Source organism: Vidua chalybeata, chromosome 12 (assembly GCF_026979565.1).
Source record: "Vidua chalybeata isolate OUT-0048 chromosome 12, bVidCha1 merged haplotype, whole genome shotgun sequence".
Classification (NCBI taxonomy): Eukaryota; Metazoa; Chordata; class Aves; order Passeriformes; family Viduidae; genus Vidua; species Vidua chalybeata.
This window is the reverse complement of record NC_071541.1, coordinates 17543971-17567870: the sequence shown is the minus strand read 5'-3', so window position 1 is coordinate 17567870 and position 23900 is coordinate 17543971. Positions and strand designations below refer to the sequence as shown.

Genomic DNA, 23900 nt, shown 5'->3' with positions numbered 1-23900 from the left:
GTCTGCTCTGCCTCCTCTCTTCACATAGCTTTGTGTCTCAGCAGCAGAGTGGTGCTAACACAATATTAACTACCAGGAGATTAAGCAGATGGAAAGAATTCAGATTTGATGCTGATTGTGTAGTGTACTTAGGTGGGTGGTAGGAAGGCTGAGGTTGGGTTATTTGTAGTTACAAATTGAGTTATTTGTAGTATTTTCTTCTACAAGTCTGTGCCATTTCCCAAAGTCTTGGATTTTGAACTTTGTGCAAACTAGCAGTGATAAATGACCTGTAAGCTCTGTAGATTTGGAAAAAGGAGCACTAGAGGAAGTGCCTAGAGAAGAGTCACAAATGTGCTTGGTTATATTGTCAGAACATTTTGATGTGAGCAACCATGTAATAAAGTATACACATGTAGGTATTCTGTAAGTTTATTTAATTTATTTTGAATCCCAATAGCAAATATACACTAAATAGATATCTAAAATATCCATTTTATACAGTACTGTCAGTATTGAGAGTTCTGTGTGCTGCCCTGCACAGGAAGGGCAGGGCAGGTGAGTTCCAGCTGCTTGGTTTTGGCAATTGTAAGGTACTTCCATTAAGGAGGGATCCTTAACCCGTGTGATGTCAAAATGTAAAGAGGAAAAGAATAAAGTGAAAAACACTATTACAGTTGTTATAGATAAAAGAAAAATGTTTGTGCTGGCCTAAAGGGAGTTTAATAGTCATTCCTATTAAGCTTGAAGCATATGATAATTCTTGAATCCTACTTTTAATGTTCAGACTGCATCCAATTCTATCAATAGCAAAACATTGAAGGACATTTTCTTCTTAAAGTTGCAAGGAAAAATTACCAGCAGCTTTTAAACACTTTTTGTCTGTTCTTGATATGAAACTTGTCTTTATCTCACTTAAAAGATTGTAAGAATATATTCTAGCTTAGAGACAACTACCTGACAATATCATAGCTTTTTATTGCATCTTTGCTTATTATCAAAAATGGCAGAAGAAATTGCCCTTGAAGTCTGGTAATTTTTGGTTTTGCAACTTTTCTTACAACACTTTCTGGGAGTGAGCCTAGGTCTCTTTTTCCTAACTGTGGAAAAAGTCACTTCCACATGATTTTCAGGATTTATGTGAAAGAAAGAATATGTCCAAACGATGTGATTTAAGGAAGGCATTTAACATCTATAATAGGAAACATCAAATACAGTTTCCAGTTCCACTTCTAAGAGTCCTTCTGTAAGATATAAAGACTTTTGTTTAAATTACTCAAATGTAGGTTGAACATTGTCAAATAATACAATGGATCCTACTTAACATATTGTTTCTAATTAATTACCTCTGAATTAGCAAATACTTTGTAAACGGTTAAATAGCGTAAAATCAGCATTTTTTCTGCAAATTTCAAGTATTGTAAAACTGATTTGGACAAGTTGCTTTTTGAAACAACCAACTTGGGTCTCACTTGAGGAAGTTCCCAAGTTGAACACTGTTCCTGGCTAAAATGCAGCGGAAGGTTGAAGGCTGGACCTCCCAGTACTTGACAGGGTTGTTGAAGAGGCTGATGCCGCTGTACAGGGCTTTCTTCTTCCTTCGTCCCGTCGGACAGAAATCATTCACTCCCAGCTTCGCAATATGGTTGGAATGAAGGAAGACCACCTGCAGCAATAGGAGCAGAAAAATACAGGAGTTGAATGAAAATGGGGAAAATATTCCTTAGCATGTAGGTGACTGAAGTTTGCTAAAACATCTGTTCCATGCAGACCTTGAGAGTAACAAGAGCTTAAAATTGGTGTTAATTTTTTTTGAAGAGTCTTCCTCCTGCCCCAGTCTTTCCACAAAGAAAAGTCATATGGCATTTTGTCAATGTGTTTTTCGAATAATTGGATTCTATTCTTAGGGAACTTGGTTCTAAAATGCAATTTTATATTCTCTTGTAGTAAGAATTATAATGATGCAGTATTAGATTCTCATTTCTGGAGACATTTTTGAGTGTAGCAGTTTCTTGTCCTTTTTTTCCTTTCCTAGGAAGTGTTCCTGCAATTTGATTTTGTTTATTTCTTTAATAGGCTTTGATGATTTCAGGCTCTCCTAGTAGGAGACTCATGGCAAAATATATATGTCAGTTAATTATGCTTTTTGGTTGTGACCTCATCAGTGTGATAGTGAGAATGCCAAACAACTCAGAACTCCCAGAGCTGTCTGATAAGTTCAGTGTATGACCTGCAGATATTTCAGTTCAGGTAATCCAGGAGGAACCTTCTTCAGCTTGTTTTTTTCCAGGTGGATTTCACGTATACTTGGGATGTTGGCAAAGCTTCCATTTTCCACTTCTTTGATTTTATTATTGCCGAGGCCTAGCCTAGAAATAGTACAAGGAACATTTAATTAAAGACTAATTGAGATTCACAGATTTACAACAGCACTGAAGAGTTGGGGTTTTTTTTTAATATTGAAATATACAGGAGTAAATACAGAGGGAGAAAAGAACTGGGAGAAGATGATAGAAGATGATACCTTTGATAGGAAAAAAATCAGCATTGACCTAACATTGCCCTAACTTAGAGATTGGCTCACAGCAGTTATCAGTTATCTGATGTAAGCAATTGTTCTGTTTTGCATGCAGTTTTTGTAATTATAGTGGCAAGTGTTTAAATTATAAACATCAAGTTGCTTGTGGAATAAATCATATCATTGTACCAAGTAGTGCAGCTGCAAAGTGTAGTCACTTGTAATAAGTTCTAATAAATAGCCAAATAGCAAGTCTTGTCTAGAAAGCTGTTTTTAATGTATAGCTTATTTTTAAAATATAATGTTTTTTACTAAGCAGGCCTGCCTTCTTTCCTATTTCTAGTTTTTCCTTATATTTTTTGCTATAAGGCTTCAGCCTGCTTTGCTCAGAAGGTGCTTCAGAAGCTGGAGCCTCAGGTCATTCAGAATTGCTCTTTCTGCCCTTCCTGTTAGCCCCTTTTTCTCCATTCTTTCCTGATTTTCAGAAACTAAATTTGGTATCTAAAGGCAGTTCAGTAATTTCTGTTACCAAATCCAGTGCTGCTCAGCCATATTTTCAGCGTTCTTAACTGAGCTTTACAGAGAGAACTTCCTTCTCTCCTATTTCAGTGATACATTCCTCAGAAACACATATTTTTCTTTAAACCTCATTGCATTTGAGAGCTGTTGTTTCCTTTACCAGCTGCTGTATTTACAAGAATAAATTTATAAGAATTAGAAGAACTTAGGTTAGTTATATTTTGTTTTTATCCTACTTTTCTGTTGCAGCCTGTTGGCAAAACATGTAATAACAAGACTAATGTGGGGGTTTTGGGGGTGTGTTTGGATTTTAAAGTTGGGTCTTATTTAGAACAACTCTTACGAAAACACCGACAATTCTTATTCTTTTTTCTCCCATTAACAAGAGAAGTATCAAATATGAGATCTTCCTGGGCATGACATTTTAACAAATAAAGGGATCCAGCCAGGGAATTTTACCTTTGTAGGTCTTTGTAGCGGATAAAATCCTCAAGTTCAATTCCTGTGATCTTATTGTCATCTAAGTGAAGCTCCAGAAGACTGGAGGGCAAATCTGATGAAAAAAAAATCACAGTGTGAAAAATCCAAGTCAACTTATTTTTTCTTGGAACATTTATTATGTTACAATAAGCTTCTTTCTTTTGTGCTTAGAATTAGGTGAAGAATCTTGGGGAGGTTGTCTGCATCAAAGAAATAGGTATTACAAATAATGGAGTATATATAATTATATTACATATATGTGTAATATATATTATGTATAGATGTAATAAATATTATATATATGTAATATGTATATATGTAATAGATGTGACATATATATAATATGGATTATATATAAAATAATAGATAATGTAATTATATTACATATAATTACATATAAGGATGTTAATGAAGAAAATCACCAATATAATTTGGTTTAAAATAATAACTTTTAAAAAAATTAAGCTGTGGAAGGATATATGCTAATTAAGAGATGTAAGAGTTCCAAAATTTGGTACTTTTTCTGGCTTCCTTTATAACAACTCTAATGGTTACACTGTCAAAGATGTTGATCCTGTGTTTTGTACATTTATCTCAGAGTCTGTAGTCAAAGCCTCTGGAACCAGGGAGAGTTTTTTGAAGATCTGTAGTTTTTTTCCTAAATGCTGTAGCAGTTGTGCTGTCACAGCTGCTAGGATGGGACTGGAAGGAAAGGTTTTGGAGTATTCTAAGCAGAATTGTGGTATTTGATAGCTCTTTCCCATGCCAGAATATTTTCTGTTGTGTTTCCAAAAATTCCAAATCCAGACTGGTGAATGGACCAGGAGGTGGCGAATCTTTCCACAACATCCTCCAAATGAGGGCAAGGGAACTCATGCCAGCCTGAATGTTTGCTGGTGCTGGGCCCAGTTTCCCGAGCCTGTGTGTGGATGGTCCAGGACACCGAGCGGTTCCGCTGCCCTCTGGGGCTGGCAGAGCGCTGCTCCCGGCTCTGAAGGGACGTGCCTGCTTCCCAGCCTGCCTTTACTCTTGGAATAAAGTTGGTTTGTTTGGGCTCTGCTCCAGTTTGCGTTCCAGCTCGCAGTTCGGGGTGCCTGAGTGACAATAGCCAGAGGCAAGGCCACCCACCTGTCCAAGGCACATTTTTAGTACTTTTTATAAGCTACATTTTTTTTAAACCTTTGTGCCGTTGTAGCATTTGCAGAGAGACGCATCTGCAAACTCAGCTTGCATTTGTGGTGAAGGAGTTCACCATGAAATCCTGTTTGGTTTGGTTTGTTTGTGTATCTGACACCACATTTTGGACCTCATGCTGTGTGTCTTTATAGGGGATTTCTCTATAGAAAAACAAAATTAGAATCATTTTACGTTGGGATTTTTTTGTGCTAAGTGACAGGAGCTGATACTAGATTGTTTTGGGGTTTTTTGTTTGTTTATTTTTGGGGTTTTTTTGTTTGTTTTTGTGGGTTTTTTTGTTTTTGTTAGGCAGACAAAGGCTTTCTGATTTTAAAGTTATCTGAACAGTTGGGGTGAGTTGGTTTTGATTGTTGTTGAGAGTTTTTTTACTATTCTCTTCTACAGTTTTCTACAGTTTTTTTTTTTTAGTGTTCTCTTATTCTTCTCTTCTGTGTATATATATATATATATATGCATCCAGGAAGAGATTAATAAGAAACAAGTTCTTTATCTGAATAATCAGAAATAAATACAGGGGCCAACATTGTTTCCCTGTGAGTTAGAGCGTAGAACAGAGTGTTTTGCTTTGTTTCCTTCCTTTTTCTTTTAGCTGGTAGTATTGAGCAGTTGAAAATAATGAGAATTTGGTTCAGTTCCACACTGATCTGCAGAAAAAGCAGGTGGAGTATTGTACTGAAATCTTTTATGCTACATTTGTGTGTGTGGAGGTCAGTGATTCGTCAAATTAGTATTTTAATTTATTTATACCTAAATTACTAGGTTGGGGGTTTTCTATATGAAAAAGTGATTTGATTTTGTATTATGTTATGGTGAATTAAATATTAGAATTAAGTTTTACTTAGCAAAACTACATTGACTACCGTATTTGAAGTGCAGTGTGACTTGAAATATTAAAAATAAATTTTAGAGGTTTTGGACTTATATTTGAAATCTGTAAAGGAAGTGGGAATTTTGCATCCCTTATATCCCTGATCAAATACTGGGGAGTTTATGCTTTCTCTGTGAGGATTTTTGACAAGTGAAAGATGTGAAGTGACATCAAATTATGGAATTTCTTTTTATTGTTCCTCCTGAGACAAGTGTCTGGACATTCTGTGAGAGGAATGGATGTGCTGACAGGTAGAAGGTGTGTGCACTGTGTTTGTGCTGTTTGTTCATGAACTCTTCTGGGATGGGGATTGGATATAAAGTTCAAAAACAAAAGGTAGGAAGTGGTTTGGTAGTAATGACAATACAAAACAATTTATGAATTTAATAATCCTTCAGATGTTAAAGCATTTTATTAAGGAGTGTGCTGGTATAAGTAAACTAGAAAAGGGAAAGCAGACCTACCTTTAGGAATTGAAGTTAACTTGGCCTCTGCAATTCGTATGTGGTAGATATTTACCCCTTCAAAAGCCCCTGGCTCTATTCCATCATTGTTAAGAGGATTTGCACTCATTTCTGCCCAAGGGGGAAAAAGAAAAGCATTTATGGCATAGGAATTTTGTGCAGCTTAGACTAAGTTATAAAGAGCTGATTTAAATTTATTTATGATTTCTGATATTGCAAGCAGTCATTAATGTTTAGCTTTGATTGTCTGTTCTGAGGGGTGTCGCAGCTCTCAGGGAATTAAGGCTGTGTTGCTTGGTTTGCAGGATTATCCAAAACTTGACCTTTGCAGCAACTTCACATAGAAACTAAATTGTGGAGGGTATTCCCACAGAATGCATATCTCTTTAAGAGGAAACTGTGCCTTGGGGAAATGTTTGAATGGAAATTATGTATAATATGTTCCATGTTTGGTAGACATTTTCTGTTCTACTTAATTAGACTTACCTAAAACATGTAGAGACTTCATTCCTTTAAATACATCCTTGGGGATTTTCTTAACCTTATTAGCATGAATTCTGAGCTCTGCAAGAGTTCTGGGTAGATTTGTTGGAATCTCTGTCAGTTGATTGTGGGACAAATAGAGTCGTCGTAGCCTCTTTGTTGGTTGAAAGGCTTTGGGATGGATCTTGTATATTTTATTGTTGTTCAAAGCCAGTGCCTATGGGAGATGGAAAGAGCAATTAGAAAGCTTGCTTTATCCAGGAGTCTTATGACTATGAATTTGAAGTCATGGATTTGATGTGTAATTCAGCAATTAAGTATTTAAAATATTTTATTTTTCCATCCTACCAAACTTCAGCACTTTGTACATGCTTTAGGCATTTCAGTTGATTATGAAAAACAAAGAAGAAACTGAAAGCTGGAGCATTAACCAGAAGGTACAGCTGACAAGGTGCCAATGGATCCTGAGAATTGGCAACACAATATGTTTGTATTCAGATATTTTGTGGAATTGTATGGGGGTTATATACTTCGTCGCTATTGTTCCTTGATGCAGACAAATTCTCAAAACTCAGAATCTCATCTTTTATTTTAACATAATGCTGCAAAATAAAAGTGAAGTTTTTAATCTTTCTTAGACGTTAGTATCTGTACATGACACATGAATTTATGTTTTATTTGACGTTTCCAGCTCCTGTGAACTTCAGTCTCTCTCCTCTGTACAGTACATGAGTCTTTTGGGGGCAGCTTCTTCCTCATTGCTATGTGTTATCAAAGAGCTTGTAATGAGTTACTACAGACAGCAAAATACACACTATCTGAAATGATTTTGCGTGTCAAATCACACCTCTGCATTTCCATACTTAAGCTATTCATTTCTGTTTCTTTTTTATTTCTTGGAGTCATCTCTTCTTAGAAAAAAAGTAGAGCAAACAAGAATTATTTTTCCCAGAAAAAAATGAGGTTAGCTCAAGGAAATAAACAGGAAATGCTCCTTCCTAATCCAAGTTGCCATCTGTGCCTTTGCTAAGCAGACTCCAGGACTGAGCCAAGCTGTACAAAGTAAACTTTGCTCTCAGTGAAAATGTTGTTCGGCCTTGCCACAAATGAACCGAGGAGAAAAAGCAAAGCAGCTCAGTGTGCTCAGCTATCACATAATTAAGTGGTGACTTTGGTCTTTAATGTGTTTGCTGATGGATTCCAGTGGCTTTCTCAGTCGTTGGAGATAAGAGACTCTTGGATCTTTTACACAGAATATAAACCACAGTTTGTGCAGTTACCTTTTGCTTGCTGCTAACACCATCCTGCACCCAGACACGAGACAAGAGACTAGGAAATGCTTCATTGCCAACTCTGAATTTATATAGTTCCTATTTTTTCTGTCCTGTCCTAGGCCATAACAATTAACAGGCCCATTCACAAGCACTTAGATCTGGCAAATTTTCAGATCTTGCTCAGAAGCCAAATATGACTGAAAGGATTTGTTTTGTAGAGTCACAGAATGATTTTTGGGTTGGCAGGGACCTTACATACCATCCAGTGCCACCCCCTGCCATGGGCAGGGACACCTTCCACTGTCCCAGGCTGCTCCAAGCCCTATCCAGCCTGGCCTTGGGCACTGCCAGGGATCCAGGGGCAGCCACAGCTGCTCTGGGCACCCTGTGCCAGGGCCTGCCCACCCTCACAGGGGAGAATTTCTTCCTAATGTCTTAGGAATGGTCCTTATGTTAGTTTGTGTGTCTCGTGTCTTTCTAATGGAGACTAGAATGTAATTAATTTGCTATCAGTTATGGAATAGATTTGGGTTTTAGAGAAAAAAAAATTAAATGGTCAGTATTTGTTAGTGGAACTAGATCTGGATACCGGGTCTACAGTGACATCCAATAGAAACAAGTATTCTAAAGCAGAATTAATCTACTTCCCAGCCCTCTGGACTCTCATTTCCTTTCATCATAAAAAGGGATTATTGCATGCTGTAAACATCTAGATTTATCAGTTGCCAGTGATATTTGTTTCAAAGCCTGTCACTACATGCATAATTGAGCATGGTAACAAATTAGGAGTAAAGCCCCTGACTTTTCCAGTAATTTGGTGTTTCTCTGTTTTCTGTTCACTGGTTTCAGTGCTGTATGTGTTAGTTTTATGTTCTCTTCTTTTGAAGATACCCTCAGAAAATGTGGTTAAATTTTGTGAGGTTAAATTCTTTCTGCTATTTTCCATCTAAGCAGATAAAAAGGAGGCCTTGCAGCCTTTAAAATGTAGGGAATGTTTCTGTGCGTGCTAAGAACTGAAAAATCTTGAGAATCTTTTTGGTTAGATCTATGTGGTACATTTTCTGGGTACTGTAGAAAGTAGTTCTTACAACTCAAAGGTATTTGCTTCTTACTGTGTGGAAGCACTCAAATATGCAGGCATTAGGCTATTTTTGTCTATATTCTTGGAGAAGGAAATAACATTTGTGTTTTTTAGGTATCTAAATATTTCAGATTGCTAACTAAGATTTCAAACTTGGGAAATAGCAAGCTTACATAAAGTGATGTGAGTCCTTGGAGATCGTTTTCCTTGACCTCTTTGATTTTGTTGTTTTGAAGATCAATCATACGAGTATCTGGCGGGATGTTGCGAGGAATTGATGTCAAACCTACATAAGTATGTGACATAAACAGAAACATTATGTGCTGTATTTAAGTCCAAAGAAATTAACTGCTAAACATTGAAACACAATAAGATTGTTAATGAATATGGTGGGGAAGAAAATATGAACAGACATAAAGCAAAAGGTAGAAGGGAATTTTTGATAGTGGGAAAAACTAATGATGCAAGAATGTACCACAAACATGTGCAAGGTTTTGGGAGGAATTGCTTCTGCCCCTGACCATGAAAGCTTAATGGGGACTGCTCGCTGTGGACTCTTTGCATCTGTGAAATAATCCTCAGAGCATGGGTTGTCCTAGACAGCAACTGTTTTGTCCCTGGAGAAAGGATTCCTCAGGAATCCAGAGCGGTGGTTCCTTGGTGAGGAGCATGGCTGTGGATTCAGGAGTCTCTGCTTAGTGCTCCTTCAGACCTCTGCTCTTCCCTGTCCATGTCAATGGGGCAACTGCTGAGGGTTTATTCAGGTCATGGCAGGGCTGAGAAACCTGTTCTTGGTGTGGGCAGAGGAGAGTGTCCACTGCCAGCACTTCAGTACCAGTAGCCATTAACATAAATCAGTACCAGTACCAGAAGTCATTAACATAACTTATTACAAGTACCATAGATCATGAACATAAATTAGTACCAGAAGTCATTAACATAAATCAGTACCAGTAGCATTATTCCTCCAACCCAGTTTGCTGTTCAGTTACAAACCCACTGCAGCTCAGGCCATCTGAGATCCTGAATCAGTAGAAAGGACTCAATAGGGACAGTAACTTTTGAGTGGAAATGCTGATGCATGAAATGCTAAATGCTGTCCATTTTAACAATTATTTTGTAATTAATAGATTGCACTTATCTAAAGATGAAATCTTTTAATGCGGGATTTTTCTATGTGTAAACTCATGTAAAGCAGTTTGAAATCTGTAGACCGGATACATTAACCAGAGTTTGCTGCTGTCAGCAAAAGTTTTTGATTCCTTAATAACAACACATTTTTAAAACCCCAGCAATTTATGTATGGACAATGTTTCTACGACACGAGGAGTCCAGGATGAAGTTTAGGAAGGTGGCAGGGCTGTGATGAGTAAAAATGGCATTTATCACTGTGCTAGTGGTGAGAGCACAGTCCTTTGATTGCCTTGAATGACAGGAAAACTTCAGTGAGCACTAATTCAAATTGCCACAATTAATAATGAATTCACTTTTAGGGATTGGGATGTACCTGCATCAGTGACAGGAACACATTTGCCTTTGGCTAAATGGATGATAACTTTGGTAGAAGTTAAGCTGAGGGAATACTTTGCATCCCATTTATGTTCCTGCATAATAATTCAACTTTTAAAAGACAAATCCTACAAAGGAGAATCCAGTGGAGAACAGACACACAAATTCATTCTTACCTAGGTCAGAGCAATGGACAACTCTCACATAGCACTGGCATCCAAAGGGGCATGTTGGGAACAGATCAAAAGGAATGAGTGGTAGAATGGGTTCAGTGGTTGGAAATAGAGAATTGTCATCATCATCATCATCGTCATCGTCTTCCATATCTTGGAGCATCATATTCTTTAGTGTAAAATATGAAGGACCAGTGAGAGATTTGGCAGAGCACAAAGCCAAGAAGAGAAGGAGTGTGTATTCTTTCATATCTTCTTAGTCAGGATAACCAGTCTTGGAAAGTGAACAAACAAACAAAAAACCAAGCATCAGAATCAGTGAATAGGGAACAGCAGATGAAGCTATTGAATTGTTTACTTCACTCACTGCCACACCATCTAGTCCTGAAAAAGAGCCTGTTGTGAATATTGAGGTTTAATTCGTATATAAAGGATATAAAAATAATATTTTAATATAAATTAATATTATAAAATTACACATAATATTAACTTAAATTCATTAGGCATTAATGTAATATTAGAGCATTTTAGTTTCATTTACAAATAATATCATCATTTGCTTCATGCTTTGAAGTGTAATTTTTGTAGTAAACTTTACCAGAAGTTGGAATATGATTTATTTTATTCTTTCTCAGTAAAAAAATATTTTTAGTGGGATATATTTGCATATGTGCATTGCTTATAAAATTGGGAAGTGCTTGATTAGCAGTGCATAAAATGCACTCAGCAGGATACTTCCTAAACACTCGGTATTCCGCTCCCTAAACACTTTAATTAAGCTCTTCCTAGTCTAATCTGAAGTTTTCAGTCCTGACAACAGCTTTTCCCACATTCCAGTCATTTGTTTGTTATTGCCAGTGATAGAAGTTCACCTCTGCATGCAAACACAGCTCACAGAGTTGTAGAATCCCAGAACACTTTAGAAGGGACCTTAAAGATCATCTCATTCCACCCCTCTGCCATGGCAGGGACACCTTCCACTATCCCAGGGTGCTCCAAGCCCCATCCAACCCAGCCTTGGGACACTTCCAGGGATCCAGGGGCAGCCAGGGCTGCTCTGGGCACCCTGTGCCAGGGCCTCACCACCCTCGCTGGGAAGGATTTCTTCCCAATAGTTAAAACCTGTTCCCTGCCAGTGTGGAGCCATTCCCCATTCCCCTTGTCCTGTCACTCTTGTAGGGCTTTTGTAAGAAGTCCCTCTCTTTCTTGTTGGCTCTTCAAGCACTGGAAGGTCACAATTCAGTCACCCCGAAACTTCTCTTTCCCAGGCTGAACAAACCCAATTCTCTCTTGACTTCTGTTTGAGGAGGGCTCTTTTCTCTGAGAAGGACTTGCCTATTAGAAATCCATGTCAGTGGAAATCAGTGACTTAATTTACATCCAGAAAAAAAGCTGAAATCTGCTATTTTTGTGTGTGAATTTTTCAATAAACATAGGTTGGGGCTTTTTTGTTTGGGTTTTTTTTTCCTTGCTCCTACAAAACTAGGTGCAGAGGAGAATGGAGATAGTAAGAATTGCCACAGAATGCAACAAACTGTGAGAAAATATAAATTCAGCCCTCAGCTTGATGGTTTTTTCCCTTCAAATCCCAATTCCAGAAGTCATTTGGAAGTGAAAATGTGCTCCATAAACTAAGAGAGGCTGCAGGCAATTTTATTGTGCATGTCCTGTTTATAAAAACGTTTCTATTTAGACTATCATAGGCCTCTTTAAGGAAATACTAAACAGGTGTCAATTCTTGTTTGATCACCTAATTAAATGCTTGCTGATCTGTTTGGAGATGAAAAATGCCTTTATGTAGGCATTTTGTCATTGATCCTCCACTATAGGAAAAGGCTTGTTCAAAATGAGATTTTGTTTGTACTTTTTTTCTGTGCAAAGTCATTTTGATATTTATTGGAGAGGGTTCATAATAGCATTAAATGCAAATTTCTTGCATACCTTGCTGCTCCTATATCTGTGTCTATTTCAGGGAGTTTAAAAAGAAGAAAGCTAACAGTGTTCAGATATCATAAAAAGAATGGGGCACTTCTTTCATCCAAATATATGCCTGAAATCGGAATCACAAAGTACTTTGTATCTTGTAGGTAAACAACATCTAGCTAAATTTAATATTTTCCATAATAGTTCAATTGCATGCCCATTTGGGTAGGGCATGTACTTTTACATGATGATGTAACAAGATTATCTTCACATGTATTTTTCCCATGTATTTTCCTTTGTATTCAAAATAATGTTCTCTTACAATGTTTCTAGAAATAATTTTGTGGTTGTTCTTGCAATCCCTTTCAATGTCTGTCCTTGAAAGACTCTTTGAATATAAACAGTGCTGGGAAGAAGGAACCTCTGCTTGGCTTTTTGGAGACAATTGTTGTCATCTCTGGCTGTGCACCTTTGGAATATTTGGCCTTTTCAGTCTTCTATTTCAGCTTCAGAAAAAGGCCAAAATCTTCACTACTTTAGTCATACCATCAATTAGGAGATGAGGAAGCCTTTCAGACTTCCAAGTTCTCATTGTTCTTGGACAAGTGGTATTAATGGCTGGGCTGTCACACTCTCTGTTCTTCCCTGGCAGTTTAGGTCCGAAGTGCCAAAATGCCCTGTGGTTTATCCAGTGATGAGACACCATTTCCATATGCAGGATATCAAGTGTGATGATGTCCTGGGACATGGACTTTCTTAGTCCCTTCTGACTTCAATTTGTGAAAGGTGCTGGCTGTGTAGTTTTATTGGATCTAAAAGAAACTCGCATGTATGTTCCTAAAATGTTGTTTTGGATGTGGTGCTAGGAAGTTCTCTTATGAAACAACCTAAAAATCTGTTCCCACACTTGCATCTGTAGCAAATGGATTGCATATTTCCTTTCACATAGCCAAAAATTAGGATTTCAAAGTATTAAAAAATTGAGGCTGCGACTGGAGTAGTGGCCAATTTGAACTCTTGAAAAACATGTGTTGCTCAGAAAGTTCTAGAAAAGTGGTGTTGAAATGTGTCACTGGTGACATATTGGTTCTGCGAGTTAAATCTTTTGAAAGCAAGTCCCTTTATGTAAGGAAACCTGAGTTGTGATTTTTTTCATTTTAGAGAAAAAAGTCCTTGCTTCATCTTCCCATCTTGCCCTTAGGGAAATCGTTACTGGCTTTGTAGCTAGGAGTGATCATCAAGCTTGAGTCTAGGTTTGCATAGGCCAAAGAAATGCCAAGGAATGGATCCTAAAGTTCTGAGTTTTATGAAGGTGTGGGGATGGTTCTTTCCTGCCTGAGGTTTGGAGCTTCCCTGTAAACAGATGCTGTTATGACTCTTTAAAAATTCTCTGACTCTGCAGCACTTCTCAAAGAACTTATACAAACTTTCTGCATGCTTAAACTTCAAGAATAAAAGAATTAGAAGAAAGCCTAAAATCCAAGATCCTAGTGATCTTTTTGAAAGTACTGTCACGAAGATTTTATGAAATACTGTCACGAAGATTTTATGAAATACTGTTTCAGAAGGTATAGGTATATATGTGTATATATAGGTATATATGTGTATATATACCTATATAATAGTCCCCTGCCACCACTTGAGCCTGACTGTGCTCCCACGTGTTCCCTGCCAGCTCTCTGGTACCAACTCTTCCTTTCAGGCTGTTCACTGAGCTGGCTGAACTCACTACACCAGCACAAAACTAATGTGAACAACAGAAAACCCCATCATATTCTTTCCAAGTGAAGAAACTGAGTCAATTTGGAGTACCAGAAGCAGCACAAAAGAATGGGTGGAACAGCCTGGTTGGCTGGGCTGGAACATTAAATGGAAAGAGAAGGAAGGAGAAGCAGTGGGGGAGCCATTCCTGACATATTCAAGCTGTTAGGCAGGCTTAAGTGCTCTGTTAAATAATGCCCTGAGCAGCTGGTTGTCACTTGGACAAAGCCTGGCTTTGTCCATTCTTGTTTTAACAGACCAGAACATTTGAGAATGAGTTTGACAAAGAGTGTGGTGAATTCAAGCTCCATTGTACCTTCTTTATGTCAATCCTTCCTATCCTTCAGCACAAAAAGCATTTGAGTACTTTCTCCCTGGAACATGAGCCACCCCAAGGTGAGGTGACTGAATGTGGAGAGTGCACTTCACATGGAGAGATGCTCTAAGGTGCTTTCCTGAGGTCTTTAACTGTCCAAAAATCACTGCACTGGATGTTTGGGATACACTTATCCTCACTAATGTGGTCATCTGTACCCAAACTCATATTGCCAAACTACACATGGAACACAGGCACTTCTTATGCTATTAGTTATCATTTATAAATCATTAAATACAAGTGATGTCACAGTATAATTTAAGATGATTAAAACCCTTAATATTTTATATGGAAAATTCCCATATTTCTGTGATGTGAAAATTCTAAACATGAGTTATAGGAAGAAAATCCCTTTCAGTGAGAGCAGAAGTTGTGTTGTTAGCGTGGGAAGAGTGCATAAAGAGACCCAACAACAAATAACTCTCAATTGCTTGGCAGCTGCAAACCAGTCCAGCAATGTGGACTTTGCTGTCTTATCAGTTATGATACTGAAGGACTTAATACATGAAGTTTTTAAGTCTTAAAAAGACTCTAAATTATATTTAGAAATCACTCCTGGTACCAATGTACAGAGACAAATTTCCCATGGCATTATTGCTGAAAAGGAAATGTTTAAATGACCTGGTGGTGGTCTTTGCAGAGGCAAAGAAAAGTCCCTGTGTTCATTAATAACACAAATAATTTCTCTGTGCACAGATTTTGTCCAAAGAAAGGCAAGACCATAACTGTTTTGAAATCTATATTTAAAAATAGTTCTGCTTCTATTAGTCACTGTCCCAATCCAGAAATAAAAGGAGTTTATGTTTAACTCTTTATCTACTCAATTTATTTACTTAAATTGCTGAAGAAAAACAGAAGGGGGATTTTTTGTTAGTAAGATTACTGTAGAATGTCTGTTGACAGAAATAGTCCAATATTGAAGTTAAGCAGTAATAATTAAGAGGATGTTTACAAAATAAGTTGTGTTTACAGAGTCTATTACTTTTTATGAAGACCTGCTTGACTCTTGTTATTGAGTGATTTATGAGGATTTTTAGGTTGTAGTTCATCTACAGTTCATTCTTTCCTGAGTTGTTTTTAATTATTTTGCTGATATGTACTTTAAAACCCCCACCAACTTGAATACCAAATTACAGAAAGTTAACATTGAGTTATTACTAAATAAGTGTTGCTGTTATTGTAGAGTAGATTTTCATCAATGGTTATAACTGAGAAAAAGTGTTCTGGTCAGTTGTTACATTTTTCCGACAAGTCTTTGATAGCTAAATAATTCACTATAGTTGTATTTGGTTTTCAGCTCACATGTAGTAAATACAGAAGTATTTCAGCTGCAAGTAAATTTTCAAATGTTCCATTTAAAAAGAGGTATTTCTAATTCTAAATTATCTGATGTTATTAATCTGCACATAGTGACTGACAACCTTAACTCTTTGCTGCTGTTTATATAGAATAGGTATTCAAACTGGACATACCTTGCAGGTTTGGAAGTTCTTCCAGAAGCACTGGGATAATCCACCTTAGGTCCTTATGTCCAGTTATTTCATATTACCAAAAAATAGGGGAAAAGGAAGCTAGAGTGAGTTCTGTGAAATGAAAAGCATATATAAAGAAAAAATCCACTTCCAATGCTCTGGATCCGTCTGGCACCGTGGGTGATACCAGAGTAAAGTGCTGCTTCAGATTAGCCCATCTTAGCACTGAAGAATGATATTAAGGCGACTTGTTACCACTCATATGTTTTTCATCACTGCCTGTATTAGAGCCAAAACTTCTGGCTTAACTCTAGACGTCTAGTGGAAGACTTTATAAAACCTGTAGTTTAATAATAGTTGACATCAGGCCATTGGAAGTACAGTGAGGTCCATTTCAGGTCATTCCTGCTGTGGAATCCCACTTATTTATGATTTCACTAGCCATTATTCTTTTAAAAGTGTGACTTGAATAAAACTATAAAACTTCAGCCAGTGGCAGAGTAAACCAGTAGCCTGCAGTGACCTGCAGGCTGCCAAACCTTTCTAAAGTTAGAAAATTAGGACTTTATTGTGTAGCTCCGTATAAGTTTTAGTTCTGCTTTCAAGAGGCAGCAGTCTGGCTGGGGACAGTGGTTCAAGAATGTAAACTATAGATCAGATTTTTATCAATATAGCTAATTTCTTCTGTTGTGTGTGGGAAATAAGGCATATCTATTAATGAAAACAGAGGCAATATTCGCAGCATTCTGTGATTGAACTTGTGGGTTTAAAATCAAGTCTTTGAGAATGTGCCCTGTTACAGAGTTTGTACTGATAAGCACATCACAATATTTAGAAACTGGGTTATTCTTTGTTTACCTTTCATAGGCCTCTGTTTATGTAAACTTCAAAAATGTTTAATTAAAGGAGTTTACCTAAAGCAAATTTCATAGTCAGGGAAGCACTTTGTGTCTTTAAATTTCCAGGACATTATACCCAGTTCTGTGCACATCTGACTTCATCTCTTTCTTTAATTAGTTGCTTTCTATGTTAAAAGTCTGTCTTGCTTTGGAAAAAAAAAAAAAAAAAAAGCCTGGAAATTTTCTTGGGATATTTTTTTTTTTTTTGTTATACATGTAATGTGCTGTTTGCAAAATGCCTGTATGTTGCATAATAGTTATTTTGTCTACTGTTACTTTCTTAAGGGGAAAAAAGATTCTATGCCAAAAATTAAAACTTTGTGCTGTGATATCTACCAAGACAAGACTTGTGTTACCTGCACCATTGCTTTTGATGTGTTCCAGGTCCAGTAGCACAGATAGATCACTTTTCCCAAGGAATAAAATTACAGTTTCAAAAGCAATCATGTTCCCACAGAAAAATCTGAAGGATGATCTTAAGCTTTTTTGAAATCTCAAATTGCATATATCTGCATTCTCTTGCCTGCTTGTAGAAACCAAAGCTTCCTAAGCAAACACTCCCCTGTGTTTTGAATAGCTTGGTTTGGATGGGTTTACTTGAGGAAATTAGTATTAAATTGCTGTTTTAAAAAACCCTCCAACATTTTCTTGGCCGTTCAATAGAAGAGAGCAGGGCCTGAGGGTTGTGATATAAATGTACTGGTTTCTTTTTTCACTTCATTCACTAGCAAAGTGTTGAATCAGCAGTTTCAGCTCACCCTGGTTTTACAGCAAACTATTTTTGAGGTTTAGTAACATCTCAATTTTGGATGAATACTCAGGGTTTTTATTATTATTTTCTCTTTTTAGTTGATTCTGGTGGTAGGAACACATTCCTATGGGTATATAGTTTGTCATAGCCAATTACATAATGAAGGTGACACACAAAGTGGTAGTATCTGGAAAAAATACTACAATCTTACCTTAAAGTGGATTATCCATCAACTTTGTCCAGTATATAGTATCAGGAGGGCAGGAATAAATACAGCTCACATGCTGTTCTTGTAATGCAACTTAATATAACTTAATATATCAAGACATGGATCCACTATTTTGGTTTGAATATAATTGCAATCTAGGATCAAATGCCCAGAAATCACCTTCTCAGGTTTCTTGACTACTCAGTTCTCAACTTTAGATGTTACTCTTGACAGCAGTGCTTAAAACTTAACCAGTAGTTCTCAATCCACTTTATGAGCCCGTTCATTTCAACATTTGCAGCACATTTTCAGTGTCTCAGGTTTTTAATGCATGTTATTGGGAGCTTAATGAAGAGAGATACTTAAAATAGTAGTCTGTAGGTATTTCCTTTGCAAGCAAATGTTAGTATGTTTTCTAAAGAATTGGTTGAAAATTGGAATTCTGTCTTGCCTTAAAATACTTATGTAACATTTATGAGTAATGGAGATTGATTTTTTGAGCAAAGAATAGAAGTATATCTGACACATATGTGATTCAGAATACTGTCTCACTATGGTGAAATATGCAGATGAAAAAGAATTTAGATGGTGTTTTCTAATTGGTTATCTCATCAGTGATAAAAAGCTACCTTCCATTTCTTTTTGGAAATGACTGTATTTTGTATTACTTGATATGTCTGAGAGAGCAGACATATGCTGCCATATGTGGTTAATGCCACCATTACAATCTCTGTTTTAAGCCAGTCTTGTATACATTTGTTATTCTAAAGCAAACTAAGTACTTTTTCATTTTCTAGCACTGTTTATAAATGTGGTTTACATAATATGATGAATCTAACATCAACTGCACAAAGCTGCCTTGGAGCCTGCCCATCACATTTTAATAACATGACATATTCATTTCGTGCTCACAACCGGTCCATGTGCGGTGTGGTCACATATTTTGGTTTTAGCTAAATTTTGGCTCCTCTCAGGCTGGACTACACCATTTACCCAGCTGAATATACAAAATCTGCCCTTCAGCTTTTTTGTAGTTCAGTTTGATTCTTCAGTATCTCTATATAAATATATTAAAAAATCTTTTTTTATCATCACGTGTGAATCAACTTTTGCTTGTTAATATTTTTAGCATGTTTTTGGCAGATGACTTAAAAACCGCATCAAAATAGTTTCCTTTGCAGTAAAAGTCCTCAGTCCCTGATGTTTGTTAGCAACACAGCAATATTGCAGGGCGGGTCATAACTTGCAATATTGAGAGCTTGTGTACAAAAAGAGCCATAAAGTCAAGTGTACATGTCTGTACATCCATGAGGTTGTCAGGCTCATCATGGCTTTTATGGATGCAAGGATGTGCTGACCTGGAATGACTGGAGAGCAAAACATCACCTGAAGGGTTTTTCACCCTTGCAGACAGTTTCTGTTGCCTCTGGAGCATCACTTAACTTTGTTCTGTCTCTGGCTACAGATTAATATGAATTCCTCAGTATGGGAATGCCAATTTCAGAAGCTCCCACCTGGCTTCTTCCCACCTTGATGCTCTTCTCCTTGGTCCTGTGGAAAGGTTTGTGCACCAAACTGGATCAGGAAACTGCTTTGCCTGATCACTGAAGGTCTTGCAATTAGTTTGGGTGTTCAGTACATGTCAATTGTCAGTCGTGCTTGTGATGCTGCTCACAGGTTCGGATGATGTGACATGGCATTTTTATGGAATATGGGTATTTATCTGCCTTAGAGACATTGAAAACACCAGACAGTCTTTCACGGAAAATCAAACAGTAGTTAAAATCAAAAACTCTGCAGCCAGTGCCAAACTACTGAATCACTCCAACAATAAGTTCTAAAGGAAAATTTTCTGTTCCAGGATACAAACTGGACTGGGAACATTTCCTCATAGGGTATCGAGCATTTACTCTGCCAGAGTTCAACAATGCCTTAAAAAAACCCAAATCTTGATCACCTACAAATGCTGAATTTCCCCCATTTTCCCTTAGGTTTTACCAAAGAGGATGGACAATATGGAATGTGAATTATTTCACGTTCTTACACAGCCTTTGGGTAGATTCCTTTTGTTCAGATAATAAAGACAATGCTTAAAAATGGGGACTGTCATCAACTTCCAGTGAGTTGTTGGTTTTAAGAAAAAAGAAATGTGGCCATCTAGTCCAGAAAAAAAATATTTAAAGCATGCTAGAGTGAAAAGATAGTATCATTTAACTTGGAATTAGTTTTCTGAACTTGACTTATCAACCAAAGTAATTTATATTAATTAAAAATACAAAGGCCCAAAAGATGACTTTGACGCAGTTTGTGATTGACTGTTAGAAGTGGAAGCAGTGAATAACACATTCCTGAGACAGTAATTAACTACAATTTGCACTTCTTTGTCTAATGAAGAACCTGAGTCTGTAAATGTTTGCGTGCACTTTGAGCACATCTGTTTTGTAGATGGAAAAAGCAACAAGGTCTCTAGGAAGGTGTCCAAACTCAATTTGTTTGCAAGTTTTGAAGCACACAATTTTTCACTTTGGAATAGTAGAAATGAAAGCATTTCTTTCATTACTAATCATTAGTATCATTACTAATAATAAGGAAGGTATACTCTGATTCAAGAAGTGATTTCCCTGTCATATTAATGAACTCAGCCTGTGTTCAGATGTGTGTTTTTATCTGTGGGAATTTTCTGGAAGGGCTTCATTTGTTTCTCATCAACACAAAAGCAGTAAATCTGTCATGCAGAGTTGGGTCTGGTTCTAAGTACTCCCAAGAAATTGGGAGCCTTCTGAAAAAGTCTGATTTACTTTTAGCTAATGATTGCCGCTACAGTTTTAGTATTACTTTCTCATAATTATGCTACTTTTAAATTGTAGATAGTATGTAATCTATATTATGTTCCAGTGGGCATTTTTTTAAAGGCAATTAAATTTGCTTTAATCATTTCTATACCATTAAGTGTTTTGTTGATTTTTAGCATTCATTTTTTCCCCTTTCAGCTGTAGGGGAAAATCACAAATAAGTCCTATCACTATATTTTTTTTTAATGAAAAATGAAAAAAATAGGAAGATAAAGACTCCTAAATTAAGCCAAAAGACCATGTAAAAACTAGCAGAGAAGGATTGTCAGACAGATGTTCTAATACACTATTTTCAAAAGTATTTGTTTGCAAATACAGGAGTGTATTAAGAAGCTTGGTGCTATGGATGGGTTTGCAGTGCTTTTTGTCAGAGACAGAAATCTACTGGATGACAGAAGCTCCTTTTACCACTCAGTGGAAATATTTATGTAAACTGAAAGAAAACATATGTCATAATTGCATATTAACTTGTGGTATGGAAAAGAAGATCTTTTTTGTAGAGCAATTTCTAATGTAAAGGGTATTATTTTCTTCTTGAACATTTGTGTTCTACAAAGGATGATTTCCATTTGGTTTTACCACAGCAGAACAAAGGAGCCTTGACTTTAGAAAGTAACATACTAATGAATAACTTTTATTTTATTGAATTTCATAGAATCATAGAATGGTTTGGGCTTGAAAGGATCTTAAAGATCATCTAGTTCTAACCCCCTGCCATGGGCATTTCTCAGCATTTAATTCATACTGTGACTATACTTTTGCTTCACGGTCTGTTAGAATTTCTGTTTTTCTCAGTTAGTGCATAAGACGTACATCTCCTCACATAAAACTAGAGGATGTTCTTTGCTCAGATTGGAAAGAAATTAAATTCAGCTAAAATGGGAATTAATCACTGTTTCTGTCTTTCAAGCTTTTACCAGAGGCTCCCAAAATAGCCTTCAAAATAAATACAGAATACAGGCAATGCAGATTTCTTTGAACCCATATGTTGTCAAGAAAGACAGTAATTATTTTGATGTTTCCAATGTTAAAACTAGACCAACACTAAAGAAATCAGTGGGTGGCAGGTTCAAAACAGAAGGAAATACTTCATGAAACATTTATAGTTCAGCTGTGGAAATGTGCAAGAAAGTGAAATGGATTTTAATGTTTCATATAGACTCAAAAAGTAATTGGTCTAATTGAAAGAGGAAAAGTCTTGCTTCCTGAGCTCTTTGTAATGAGAGCCAAAGTGAGCTGGAAAAAAAGGGAGAGTTTTCCCTGGAAGACTTGTAGTGAAGAACCTGAGTAAGTCCAGAACCATCCTGCATTAGAGGGAATCCATAGATGTTTATATGGAACTGTCAGTGAAAAGGGGTTGAGAACCACAAAATGTTCCCAAGGGCTGCCATTCCCTGTCAGTTTTAAGGAACAGAATTTGTGAGCCCAGAGGATGAGAGGTAATGGCATAGCCAACTTTCAGGGGTTTGGAGAAATTGCTGTGTAAAAAATAGTACATTTTAATCCTTTTTCCTAATTTTAATCCTTTAAAAATACCATTACATAACTCACTTAGAAGATTCCTGTCTTTGTTGATAGTGTTGTTGAAGATCTAATATTTCCACAGCTGTGTTCAGTATTGCTCCTTTGAGAAAAATATCTGTCTTGTGGAAAAAATAAGTCAGCTTTTATGCATTACTATCATATGAAAAAATCTCACAGAGAAACGTAGATTTGTTTCAGTAATATTGCATGGAAAACCTACAGATTTCTCTGCATATGTTCATAATACTGCACACTTGGAATGAAAGATCTTTTCACTGAATTAACAGAACTGCTTCAAAGTACTTTGTAGGAAACAGTGTGTTATGAGCTGGTCTGAATAACTCACTTTATCAAAGTTACATTAATATAATTAACAGACTAAAACAGAAGTAATGAATGAGAAGTTTACAATCAATAACTGTGTGGAAATCTGCATCCTGCACAAAGAATTAAACTCCAAACAGATGGAAATTCTACCAAACTACAGTAATTGTTTACTTAGTGGCTGTAGGAAGTTCCTTACATAACAGACTATTGGAGAAGAAATTACAAGGTAAATGGTTTTTAAGATGAACCTTTTAAATAATCCCTCTCTGAATGCTTTAATTTACTTTAATCCTTAAATCCTTGGGAGAAAAGACTATTTATTGAATGGAGCCAGGATGGCTCAAACAGACTGGAAGATTATTGTTTGGGGGGATTCTCTCAACTCTTGAGTATTTTGCTCACTTGTAGAGACTACAGGGAATGTTTGTGTCCAGTGTGGCTGCAAAGCCTTAGGAATGGCCATGGAGCCCTGGGCAGCAACGTCGCTGGCCTTTATGGGGAAGGTGAATAGCACAGCCTCTGTACCTCCCAAACACCAGGGGATGTTTTGAGTCCAGCCTAAGGCTTCTGGACCTTATCATAAATAATCAGGCTTTTCCCCCAGCTGTCTTGCTCCTAATAGCCAGAATAGTTTTGCATAATTTATGCTCTTGTAGAAAAGAAAGACATTTTTATGAAGGAAGCTGCAGTCTGGGGAAGAGACATTATTTCTTTTTCTTGACATTAATATGGTCTTCAAATTAATTATAATGCACTACATTTCCCAAGCTGAAAAAAATTGCAGTTTCTGAATACAGAGCTTTGAAGTCAATGCCCCAGATAAGCCTTATTACCCATAGAACTCCCAAATAAAAATAAGTGAAGATTGATGATTTTAGTCACCAGGACAGTTGATTTGGGGGCAGCCCTCTGGATTCCCACAGAGAGGCATCAATGAAGGACAGACCTGCAGGAAATACAGCTCAAACTCTGCTACTGGTTTTAGTGAGGGGCTGAAATGGGATGGTTCATGTGAGCTTTGTGGGCTCATACAATAATGTTCAGCTACTGGGCTGTGGCAAGAGAAGTTGCTCTCAGCCTCCAGCCCATCTATCTCTCTGTTCAAAGGAGTTTCCCCTTTGTATCCTGTGGTGATGGTGTTGTTATTATTTATTCCCCCTTATTATCCTGTATTACCCTGCAACACCCCACTGTGGGAATTTTTACCAGACTTGACTGCAGAGCAGAGGCAGTCGTGTGCTGCTCCAAGGAACTCCAGAGCA

At 37.0% G+C, this 23900-nt stretch overlaps 2 protein-coding genes across 3 annotated transcripts in view; one reads left to right on the top strand and one right to left on the bottom strand.

Moving 5' to 3' along the window:
• Positions 1–23900, top strand: part of CENPP (centromere protein P) — a 114089-nt gene that overhangs the window by 51799 nt on the left and 38390 nt on the right. The window lies entirely within an intron of this gene.
• On the bottom strand, positions 400–16342 carry ASPN (asporin). Its single transcript, XM_053953353.1, has 8 exons — positions 16078–16342; positions 10549–10819; positions 9037–9149; positions 6512–6725; positions 6026–6136; positions 3476–3569; positions 2210–2348; positions 400–1645 (listed from the first exon to the last, which is right to left on the bottom strand). Exons 2-8 carry the CDS (start codon positions 10793–10795, stop codon positions 1448–1450), a joined length of 1116 nt encoding a protein of 371 aa, XP_053809328.1. The 5' UTR covers positions 10796–10819; positions 16078–16342; the 3' UTR covers positions 400–1447.

What these genes read in the sequence shown, in the direction of transcription:
- ASPN (XM_053953353.1), bottom strand. Translation starts at nt 10,795, where the DNA reads ATGAAAGAATACACACTCCTTCTCTTCTTGGCTTTGTGCTCTGCCAAA. An exon ending in AAGGACTCACATCACTTTAT is followed by an intron (nt 6,726 to 9,036) that starts GTAAGCTTGCTA and finishes CATCTCCCATAG; the next exon opens with GCACTGGCTTTGAACAACAA. An exon ending in GTTAACTTCAATTCCTAAAG is followed by an intron (nt 3,570 to 6,025) that starts GTAGGTCTGCTT and finishes TTTTTTCATCAG; the next exon opens with ATTTGCCCTCCAGTCTTCTG.